Source organism: Micromesistius poutassou (assembly GCF_964030765.1).
Source record: "Micromesistius poutassou genome assembly, chromosome: 2".
Taxonomy (NCBI): domain Eukaryota; kingdom Metazoa; phylum Chordata; class Actinopteri; order Gadiformes; family Gadidae; genus Micromesistius; species Micromesistius poutassou.
The window spans coordinates 1,094,807-1,106,962 of NC_140272.1; the positions used below are offsets into that span (position 1 = coordinate 1,094,807).

Below are 12,156 nucleotides of genomic sequence, written 5' to 3' on the forward strand. Positions count from 1 at the left end.
AAGTAAAAATTAAAGAATTGAAGTTTTACCAAACGGGACAACTGTTTTAAGACAAACATCTTGCAGTTAAAATGTAATTAAGAAAGTACAATAAAAAAAACGATGGTGTGCACAAAAGGCACTTTAAAATGGTTCACTCCTCTTGTACAAAGGGTTTATAAATTAACAAAAAATGCAAAAACATCAAAGACAAAGAAATATACGATCATATAGGTGATAAACTGGAACAATTATTGCAAAATTGTCAATGTGATATACACAGTCGCAACATCACACCTTTTGTTTGATTGCATCAGTTTATCGATATGAGTATCATAAGATGAAAGTCATACTGCCCAGAGATAGATAGAAGCAATACCACTAGAAGCCAGCAGAGGGTATGAGTGCACTGTTTTATGGCTATGTTGTTAGGCGTTGGTCACCATTACCTACTCTGTCCCTAAGAAATCCAGAACATGGATGGATATTCTGTCCATGGCATATCAAAAATAAATTCAGATGCAAGCGAAGCATTCCAGTTTTGAACCAGGAAAAGCAGCTTAGAGCACTAACTATAAAACTGGAATCAGTGTTTGATATTCATGCTAAAGTCCAGGCTTATTTGAGTTCAGCAGTTGTTCAACTTTTACATGAGGTTTAAATGTTTTTCTTTTTCTTTGAGTCACTTGTGATCTTGACACAGGGATTTGTTGTTTCCTCAAAAAGGAAAGTATAAGTATTTGTGCATTTGACCAAACCACCAAGGCACCACACACAGCTATTGTTTATCTCATCAGACAATACACCGCAAAAACATGCACGTTCTTTGGGATGCTAAATACGTAGTTTCTGGACGATCGCAGAGATACAGAAGAGTACAGATATTTGAAATATAAGTCATATTATTCCCCTACATGAAAGGGGTTAGTTACTACTAGAGTGTGTCTATATCAACCAATACAGACGTACAGTCAGTCGCAACAAGCCTAGTATGCATATAGTAAAGAGAACTACATTACGAGGGGACTTCACAGGCTACACGTTGGATTTCCGATCTTTTTTCTAATGAATCATTTGAGATTATTTTAGATTTGAATATATTTTTAAAAAGGTCCTTTATTGCATTTGTGTGAAATGTGGGCATGTCTTTTGAAATCATTTTTGATAAAGCATTAATTAGCGATGGACGCTATGTTGGAACACCGTTGAGCATCATCGGTGTGTCTACAGCTAAACAACGTGGACAATGCAAAGTAGAAACATTCAATGTTTCAGCTTTAGGAAATGGTAAAGATCCTATTCTGTGGTTTGAAGTAAGACACATTTACAACAATCTCCTTGAATTAAATCCCTTAAGCATTGACCTCTACAAGATTACAACACATTATTTACAAATACATGTGCTTTTTTTTTTTTTTTTTCTCTGACAGATTTCCTCAGCAAATACTTCATAGTATGAGTTTAGTTTTCTAACACATTTCCTGAAAGACAAAGTCAAGAAACATAAAAGTGGGGGACGATGACTTTCTTTTTTTTTTCAACTCATCCTCACCCAGACGACTGAAAATGCACAGTAATCATCGCGGCCACCCTGTGTGAATCGCTCCATCTATGGCAGTGGTGACAACAACTTCAAAGGGAACGTTGTCCTAATTAGGTTGCCATATTTATACCCTATCTGATGACAGGCGCCCCGCTGGCATGTGCATAATTAGCACGATCAAATATCCCCGACTGTGTTAAAGGCTATCTTCATTGTGGATTGAGTCATGCAGTGTGTGTGTGAAGTGGTTTAAGAGTTTCTAGGTGAAAGAAACCAAGAACCATTCAGGAAGCCCCCATTATACCTGCAGAGCTTTTGGATGGCTTGCCTTGAAGCGAGGCGGGGGTTCTAACAATTCGCTAATCTAAGGGGGGAGAGGGAAGGCATTGATGAAGAAACACGGTTCAAACAGATGTGAATACATGTTGGAGAGTTTAGACAACTTCAGCTCATCACGACTAATGCTAACTTTGCCCACTGGAAAGAGCAATGTTAAAGGCGTCCTACACCATGATATTCTAATGGTCTCGATTTGGGTGTACCCAAAAACAAAAATCATACAATGATCTCCTATTAATCCCCTAAACATCCAATACTTTATAATACAAACAGAACACAACTTCAAGTATCTTTTTATTTTATTTACAGCCTAATGTTGGCCTTTTGCTGCTTATATCCAAATCTTCGAGACAAGTTCCTTAACACCTACATCAGCAGTGATTGAAACATCACCAAGATAAACCATACAACACTAATGCCAAAACTGTACACAAGTATTGCCTTCAATGTATCTCTGTAAAAGAGAACATGGCCACAAACTTTTGTTTTCTTTTTCTTATCCTACATCATGAGGTAAAACTGAAAAAGCGGTTTGCTTCCGTGGTTTATGTTTGATTCAGTCACCATCACTCCTTGCCAGATTCTCAGACTCTTTCATCACCATGGAAACACAGGCTCGTTCAAGGACCTTTGTGAATTCATTAATCAAGTCACACGCGCGCGCGCACACACACGCACGCACGAGCACGAGCACACACGCGCACGCACAAACAAACCAGGAAACAACACGCAACCGGCCTTCTTTTTTCTTTTTCTTATTAACTATCGAAACCGCATTTCCGCATTCGACCCCTCCTCCACCCTCCTCCACCCTCCTCCACTCTCCTCCTCCGCCCATCCTCCCCACACACCCGACCCCCCCCTCACCGCTACTACATGGTGCCCGACTTATCCCCGGCCTCGTGGACGCCCGCGGCGGCTGCAGCGGCGGCGGCGTTGGCGTTGGCGTTGGCGTTGGCGGCGTTGGCCGGGCTGGGGAAAAGCATCTTCTCGGTGGGGGTGACGGCGGGGCTGCCCACCCCCGAGGACCCCGAGCTGCTGGAGCGGTGCGCGGTGGGCGGGGGCCGGGCGGGCCGGGCGGGCGGCGGGCGGAGCTGCGCGCCCGCCAGCCGCAGGGCGGAGAAGGAGGAGGGCTTGAAGGTGGTCATCATCTCGGAGGTGGAGCTGCTGCTGCGGCGCATGGCCGCGTCGGGGTCGCGGATCACCATGGTGGTGTGCAGCGGGCTGCCGGGCTCCGAGCCGGGCCCCCCCGGGGCCGGGCCCTTGGCGGGCTCCAGCAGCGTGTCCAGCACCACGTCGGGGGCCTGCTTGGCCGCGTTCTGGCGCTCCAGCTCCCGCAGGTCGTGCAGCGCCGTGTTCATGGTCTTCTCGATGTCCTGGGGGGGGGGGGCGGGACCGTCAGAGACGAGGGACCAGGGGGTGGAGTCGTCTCTCATTAGGTGTCACGTATAATGTCACCGATTTTACTTGAATTAATCACTATTAAGTGTCTGCTGTGCTGATACTAGTTTTTTTCAACTATTCCAGTATTTCACCTTGATATTGTGTTATCTTTCATTCCTTAATGACTTATCAGTATATCTGATACGTCCAGGTATCTAAGGATGTTAGCTGTTAGCTAAAGGGAAGTTGGCTTAAGGGAAGTTGGCGTTACTTGATATGCAATGGCTGATACCGAAGATTCTGACCAGAGAGACAAGACAAAACAGACAGAGAGAGAGAGAGAAAAGGGACAGACAGAAACGACAAGACAGACAGACAGACAGACAGAGAGACAGACAGACAGAGAGACAAGACAGACAGACAGACAGAAAGACACTACAAGACAGACACCACAAGACAGACAGACAGAGACAGAGAGACAGACAGACAGACAGAGAGACAAGACAGACAGACAGACAGAAAGACACTACAAGACAGACACCACAAGACAGACAGACAGAGACAGAGAGACAGACAGACAGAGAGACAAGACAGACAGAAAGACACTACAAGACAGACACCACAAGACAGACAGACAGAGACAGAGAGACAAGACAGACAGAGAGACAAGACAGACAGACAGACAGACAGAAAGACACCACAAGACAGACACCACAAGACAGACAGACAGAGACAGAGAGACAGACAGACAGAGAGACAAGACAGACAGACAGACAGACAGAAAGACACTACAAGACAGACACCACAAGACAGACAGACAGAGACAGAGAGACAAGACAGACAGAGAGACAAGACAGACAGACAGACAGAAAGACACTACAAGACAGACACCACAAGACAGACAGACAGACAGACAGACAGACAGACAGACAGACAGAGAGACAAGACAGACAGACAGACAGAAAGACACTACAAGACAGACACCACAAGACAGACAGACAGAGACAGAGAGACAGACAGACAGAGAGACAAGACAGACAGACAGACAGACAGAGACAGAGAGACAGACAGACAGAGAGACAAGACAGACAGACAGACAGACAGACAGACAGAAAGACACCACAAGACAGACACCACAAGACAGACAGACAGAGACAGAGAGACAGACAGACAGAGAGACAAGACAGACAGAGAGACAGACAGACAGACAGACAGACAGAAAGACACTACAAGACAGACACCACAAGACAGACAGACAGAGACAGAGAGACAGAGAGACAGACAGACAGACAGACAGACAGACAGACAGACAGACAGAAAGACACCACAAGACAGACACCACAAGACAGCCAGCCAGCCAGACAGAGAGACAGACAGACAGAGAGACAAGACAGACAGACACCACAAGACAGACACTACAAGACAGACACCACAAGACAGACACCACAAGACAGCCAGCCAGCCAGCCAGCCAGCGGAGCCAGGTACCTCAGCCAGGGCGTCTGTCTCTATGGCCTTGTGGTCGCCCAGGCTGCTGTGGCGGGTGTTCCCCGGGGCGGGCCTGAGCGGGTGTCCCTCCGGGTAGGCCTTCCTCTCTGGGTAGTTGATGCTGCCCGCGCTGCCGAAGGGCCCCAGGCGCCTCCTCTCGGGGCTGTCCACGCGGCCCTTGTGGAGGGCCGGCTTGTGGGGGCTGCTGGGGCAGGCGGCGGCCCTGGGCGGCGTGTCGGCCCCCCGGGTGGGGCTCTGGGTGTCCGGGCCGGCCCGCTGCTGCCTCGGCAGGGCGGCGCTGTCCGAGCGTAACCTCACCCTGCGGAGGACAGGTCGCGCCGGGGTCAACGCCAGACCACCACCACCACCACCACCACCACCACCACAACAACAACAACAACAACAACAACAACAACAACAACAACAACAACAACAACAACAACAACAACAACAACAACAACAACAACAACAACAACAACAACAACAACAACAACAACAACAACAACAACAACAACAACAACAACAGACTGGTGCAACTGGTGTAAGGGGCCGTGTCCACATCGTCTGTTCTACAATGAAAATAGAAATAAATAAAACCGCTACGTTTGCATTGTTTGTTGACTGTTTCCATGACAACTAGCCACGTGAGCCCCTTATCTCCCAGCGCAGCACGGTGGTTATGAATTCTTAAGCCGGATTCATACTTTTGCGCGTCTGTGTGTCTCCGCTTCGGTATGTGGAACGCGGAAAGTGTGCCCGGGGTTTTTATTATAAATCCGTGAGTGAAAAGCGGCATATGCAGAGACAAACATTACGGTTTTGTTACAGTGACTGACTCTAGAGTCTATCATTAATACAACCTGCTCTTTTCTTTCTGAATTGAAATGTTTGTTGACATCTTTTTCGCACACGGTGTTGTCGTGATGTCAAGGTAACAGCAACAGTGACGACAGCAGTGCTTTTCTGAAAATGCCAAGAGATTCTCAACCTGAATCGTCCGGCGCAGCCGTACAAAAGAGTCAGAAACACAAACAAATATGATCGACCTTGCTGTGCTTTTGGTTTTTGCTTACGTGGACCCGGGGCCCTAAGCTTTAAGTAACAGTAGTACAACGTCCCGCTTGTTGGACATACCTCCCCATCATCCCTCCAAAGTTGTAGTCGGGGGACTGCTCACAGGGGGAGGGGGCGTCGTTCTTGGAGGAGCTCTTGTCGTCGGCCAGCAGGGGTCCGCTGCTGGCCTCGCTGTCGGCCTTCTGGCTAAGGTTGTCGGAGAAAGCGTCGTCCCTGGGGTGAGGCAGACAAACAAAACCGACAGTGTCAGACCCACACCAGCACTGATGCGTCCAATTAGTATCCATGCCTTTAAGGCAAAAACAAAAAACAACAACAAAAAAAAAAAGAGAGAAATAATAATTAATTATTAATAATTGGACAGTTTTACTTGGTAATTGGAACCTACCCAGTACTATGTTGGTAAAATCTGAATTTATGGATCGACAGTTAATAACTGTTTTTCAATTTTAATGAGCATCCCTGCAGACACAAAAACTGTGTCTGCATAAAAAACATAAAGCGAAAGTAGTACTCAAAGTTTTACAAAGTACTCGACAAATTAGCTGTCAAACATAAATAATCCCCTCTTTATGAGGTGTCTCTTGCTATTTACTTGCACTGAAGGTAGAAAATGAGACTAACGGGAGGATTTTTCGAATGACTGATACAAATTAGCAAATGCAATACCAAATGCAAAAACCTGTTATCAAACAACTCTTTTCCAAACTCCATATCTACAACATTCAACTGGTTACCCAAAGTATCTTCCACCAATAAGACTCAATAGTACATTGCTCAAAACAATCCTGAAAACACTAGCAATCCCCTCCCAAAACCCCCAACGAATCAGAGGATCCAAAGGCTTCCTTCCAACCAGATGACAAACTCAAGTCGATTCTTGTGTGGATAATCTGCCTTCAGTCTTCATGTGTCGAACCCCCGTTGGTTTCTGGTCCCCTCGTGTGGACATCTGCCTGAACGGCGAGGTGAGACTGATCATCACCACCGCTCTGGTAGTAGTGTGTACTGGCAAAGTCGGCTCCGACTTTAAAAGCAGCCTGGTGGGGTTGGAAGGTTCAGGAACCAACGGTTGATCTGTAACTCACAGGTCCTGCACCACGATGTACTGGTGAGGGATCAGGCCGTCCACCCCGTTGTGCCGGCCCTCCCACCAGTCCTGGGACGCCCGGTGGTACAGCAGGAGGGACGCGCCCTTCTTGAAGGACAGCTCGCGGGGACTGCGGCCCACGTAGTCAAACTTGGCGATGGCCTCGATCTGCTCTATCTCTGTAGGAGCGCAGGATGAACAGAGGAGGATCAGACACACGCACACAAGGAGTACGGCTTAGGCACCGTGTGGGTAATGAAATAGTAGTTTGGTTCAGCCGATCATGGGAGAGCGATCAAATCCCTTAAATCCCCCCCCGAAGTGCTACGTGAGATTCTACTGAACAGAGATTTATGCAGAGCAGCGGCTGAGGGAACGACAGTTGATGTAGTCAGAAATTAAATCAAAGATCTATTAGGAAGCCATTAGACAGGAATTTTGCTTATGCGCTGTTTATTCTCTTGCAGCCCATTTTTTAACAGCAGAATAGGCTACATTTGACACATGCTTCAAAAAGGTTTCCTGTAAAATGTTTTTTATTCACTTTATTCACTAAGCCGATTACAGAAACCCAATGAGACACCATCGTTGAAAATAACACCAAAAGAACCTGTGATCTGGATTAAAAGGTGTTTATAGTAGCACCACCTTGTTAAGATGAACATTAACAAGTCCAAGGGCTTCACCGTTCCAAGCCTGGGCCAGGTGTGCTTCTGCTGGCCCGCCAGCAGGGGTCAGACAGGGTTAACCACATTATGATTTCATGGATGGTTTGAACATGCTCTCAGCATGAGTGTGTCTCTGAACTAAAACAAAGCCTCGTGGGTTTCATTTAGAGCTGCACTTGAAAGAGCCAAGAAGAGAGAGCACTGTCAAAAGAGCTATACTGATAACATTTCTCATCGCACAAACTTTCATTTCTACTCTGGAAATAAGGCTCATTATTTTCAGTGTCCTCCTTAATATGGCTGCTTCTTAAAAACAAGATAATTATAGACAGTCGGGTGAAAGATGGTAGTCAGACACTTCAATGCTCAGTACTCTCTGTCCTGTGTAGTGGGTATATATGTGTTGACCTTTTGTGTAGCCTTTCAAATAAGAGGAGAGTGTCAGCATGACGGGGCTGGGGACCAGAAGAGAGGGAGAAAGGGGGATTGTGATATTGAAAAGGGCAGTGCATCTTGCACCTAAGACCAACCTTCAAACAACCACCAGGTCAAAGACACTCCAGGAACAGGGGTCGGTCAACACTGTCAGAGCTTTCCAAGTTGTGTGACATTTCAATTACAACCCTCACGTGATGCAGTGCGATATAAGGAGCAGCCGATAAACTATTGATTGAAAGTCCACTTTGGATCGCATAGGAAATGGTAACATGTTGTCCCTTGAAGTGTATTCCCATGTAGCACAGAGGAGCCCGTCTACCCATCTCCAGGTTTATAATTGCATAATAAACAACCCAGTTTCACCAGAAGTTAGCTGAAGGATAGCGTTCATATCCTTGTTTCGTCTAGACTACTGCCTGACGCATGACGACACCTCGAGCACCAGTGAATACAGCAAACATCGGGTGTCCAACACGACTGCAGAGACTCTGTGTTGTCATACTGGGGTACTGAGAACCCGGGCTGGGCCTGCTACAGGGGCCTACGTGACCAGACGGCTGCTAGAGAGAGATCAGACCTTCGTCGCTGGTGGGCGGTTCCGTTCCGTTGTCGGCCTCGTCGATGGTGCCTGGCTCGCTGTGAGGGCTGTCACTGCAGGAGGGGAACCCACGTGCTAAGTTAGGACCACGCGTTTCACAACGTACGCATTTGGTTTCAATTTCAACATTTGGTCAGATCAGCCCGACATGTGATGTGGATGCATCAATCAGATAAAACAAGAAAGAAATACATTGATGCACCATGTTTTTAGAGTCGATGTGTTTATGTATTACATCATGGCCCCCCCTGGTGATCCACAGCATGGGTGTTATTTACCCTGGGCTCACTCAGGACATGTCTCCATGTCTTATCAAAGCAGAATTTGTTCAAAATGCCGGTGGTAGTCTGGGCCCTTTAGATGCACTGATCTACTAAAATCACAAATGTTGTTTAAAACAAATGTTTAAAAAACTAAAAAAATCATCTAAGCCCCTCTGTCACTGTTCAACAAAAAGTGACGTTATAGATTAAAACGGTATCCATGTAACCGCAAATCAAACGTAAAACCTGGGTGTTTAGAGCAGAGATATAGTTTGATCAATTCTTGATATTTAAAATGATATTTCTAAAATCAACTGAAGTAGAAACAACTGCAATAAAACATACCTACAATTCTACAAAGTTCAAAACAACATCAACATCAGATATTGATGAGCCAATGAGGACAAGCCCCCCCAGAACTGCCATGATGCTCCACGTCGGGGCTGAAGTAGAAGTGCTCCCCGCTCACCAGTACTCCTCCCCTCCGCTCATGCACTTCTCGTAGACGGGCCCCTCCAGCTCGCGGTGGCTCGGGAAGATGACCTCGGTGTGGACGATGATGGTCTTGATGACCTCGTTGACCTGCGCCTGGCAGAGCACGGGGTCCTGGCCGTCGGGGATGGGCATCAGGGTGGGCCCGAAGCAGATGGCGATGTTGTAGGGGTCCATCATGTTCTCGTCGCTGTACTGGGACAGACTAGGGGGGGGGAGGGGGGGGCAGTGTGGACTCAGTGACTGGGACTGTAACCCACCGCAGATTCAAAAGACTCTTTTAGCGTGTTCATCGTTAGCCTTTGTCGTCCACTCAGCTCCACCACATCCAATGGTGATGTACTATCAGGTATTTACAAGACGCTTCTATCCAAAGCCACTTATTGTATCTTATTGTATCGTATCGATCAATGCCGTGCCGATACTCAGTTTAGTTTCCTTCTGGTGTGGCTGTGCTTGAGTATAATACGACAGCTTTCGCTACTCTCGATGCATGGAGCAGCCGTCTTGGTCCCGAAGGCCGGGGGTTGTAAAGGTATCCGACTTTCGGGGACAGAACTCCGACTGCAGTGGAGCGTTTCGGCTGGAATTTCAGACGAGGAACTGAATAGTTCCGACCTCCCGGTTCAAACGGATCGCACCCTTACAGCCAAACTTAGGCGTGGAACAGAGGAGGTCACATCCCCAGAGCACGCAGCGCACGGCCACAATGTGAGCCTGTGAGTCGACGCCAGCAGCACATGGGCCTGAGGAGAGCCACAGACGGGTAATCGGAAGGAGGAGGAGTTATGGACGGGCCGGCGTGTCAACAAGGTGAGGTAACGCAGTTAAAGCCACAGCTGGAAGACATCCAACATGAAGAGGCATTAAAGCAGCACCAGCTCAAACTTAAGACGTGGATTCACGGCCCCTTGTTCTGCGGGGGAACCCAGTAAAGTCAGAAGGAATAGGCTCTCGTAAAAGGGGGACAGGTATACTACTACTACAGACAAATGACTTCCCCGGCCTCCCCCGTGAATTACTTTTAGAAGCACTTGGGACGGAGCTAGTAACACACAGACCCAGATCTACTTTTAGTTGTGTCGGTTTAATTTGAATGGAGCTATTTTGGAGTGGTCCTATTTTGCGGTTAAACAGAGCTTGAAACACGTGGTTTGCGCAAATGTATTCAAGAGCTCTTCTGTGTCGTTCCAAGTTACGTATAGCGTTGTTGTTTTGTCCTGTGTATTTCTGAGCGGACGAAGAGCAGACTCACTGGTTGAGGAACGAGAACAGGTATCTCATGACGATGATGATGGTGCGAGGGAGCGTGACGACAATCTGCTGGATGTGGTGCGCTCTCTCCGTGCCGGATTCCAGCTCTGGAACACAAAACAACACGGCCAGATTCAGTACGGCGCCACGCAACCGCCTCTGTTACTACGGGAACATGCTGCATCCTGGGAGCCTCTCACACCTTTACTCTCTGTAAATGTTTCTCGTGCGATCGTTGGATACCTTGTGATGCAGTTGCACTTTCACGCTGTGAGTGAGTTTAACAACATGGTATGATTACACTCAACTTGCATTTATATGGGAAACATTGATATGAATAATTTGTTAGCCAGATTAATACTTTAGTATTAAAGTATCAATCATTATTTTTCAAGGAAACTACGAATATATTGATAGCCAATTGACTTAAACTATGCTGGCAATCGTGTACCATAAGACAGAGCAGCTGGGTTTGACTGCAACTCCAGATTGCAGATTAAAAGTGACAGATTTTTATTTTTCTGTGTGTAGTATCAAGTGAGACTGTCAACAAGCCGCAGCCAGAAATATCCTTGAAATAATGATCGCGTGGCTGAAAAGCCGACAGAGACGTCAATCAACTGAAGCTACGACAGAGAACCTAAGTAACGGAGAATGGTTGAGAAGAGTTATCTGACACTTTAATAGATGGCCACCTTTCACCAGTGGGAGCCATTTAGATAGAGAGAGAGAGAGAGAGAAACAGAGAGAGAGAGAGAGAAAGAGAGAGAGAGAGAGAGAAATGGATTATGTGGTGTGCTGACTGCACACTGATTGTGTTCTGATGTGGCACACACTCCTCCTTGCAGTTAGTTTTCTGTTGAGTAACGGGCATGGGGTTGTGGTGGCGGTGATTGTTTCCATGCCCTGCTGTTTCACAGGATCAAAGGTGAAGCTCTTCCTGTACGGTGAACTGCGACCTTTGCTACCTCATAGTGTATCATTTGTTGGTGTGATTGGCTGGTTTCTACCTGGTACGCCCGGTTGCCAGGAGGACTTACTGATGGTGGAGATGAGGTCCAGGAAGCGCTCCTTGGGGAAGATGGGGTTCTCAAGACCCCTGAAGTACAGCTTGAGGACCCCCGCCACAGAGTTGATGTCATGGTCGTTCTGGTCGTCCACCAGGGGGTCTTCCCCTGATGAGAGCAACAGAAGAAGAGGTTCCCTCCGTTGTGTGAACTACGCTGAGACCCCAGACCACAGATCACACATGAACACAACCCTGGGCTAACGTGAGGATCGAGGGACGGAGGGGATTTGCATCCAAAACTTTAGGGCGTGAGCAGGTGTGCCTGAACACAATTGAAAACCAAGTGAACGTCGAGCCGTCTGCAGAGAGCGACCGACAGTGCCAAGCAGTGACTCACCTCTCTCAAATGAGTTTTTAATGTCGTTGACCTCCACCTGAGACCCGGGCACCCGGAATATGCCTTGCTGTTGCAGCCCTGAAAGCACGACAACACAAGAGACAACCAATTAGAATCCAGGATGATGGAAGCCCCCCCATTA

The 12,156-nt window shown here is 47.3% G+C and overlaps 1 protein-coding gene across 1 annotated transcript in view; it reads right to left on the minus strand.

The window, feature by feature from the left end:
- Positions 1–2,360: 2,360 nt before the first annotated feature.
- srgap3 (SLIT-ROBO Rho GTPase activating protein 3) overlaps positions 2,361–12,156 on the minus strand; it is a 41,241-nt gene continuing 31,445 nt past the window's right edge. Inside the window, exons 10-18 of the mRNA XM_084464447.1 lie at positions 12,015–12,092; positions 11,649–11,783; positions 10,610–10,715; positions 9,332–9,559; positions 8,579–8,652; positions 6,894–7,074; positions 5,866–6,018; positions 4,732–5,050; positions 2,361–3,237 (exon numbers count right to left, since the gene is read on the minus strand). Of these exons, the coding sequence (XP_084320573.1) occupies positions 2,734–3,237; positions 4,732–5,050; positions 5,866–6,018; positions 6,894–7,074; positions 8,579–8,652; positions 9,332–9,559; positions 10,610–10,715; positions 11,649–11,783; positions 12,015–12,092 (1,778 nt within the window). The 3' untranslated portion in view covers positions 2,361–2,733. The remainder of the gene's footprint in view (positions 3,238–4,731; positions 5,051–5,865; positions 6,019–6,893; positions 7,075–8,578; positions 8,653–9,331; positions 9,560–10,609; positions 10,716–11,648; positions 11,784–12,014; positions 12,093–12,156) is intronic.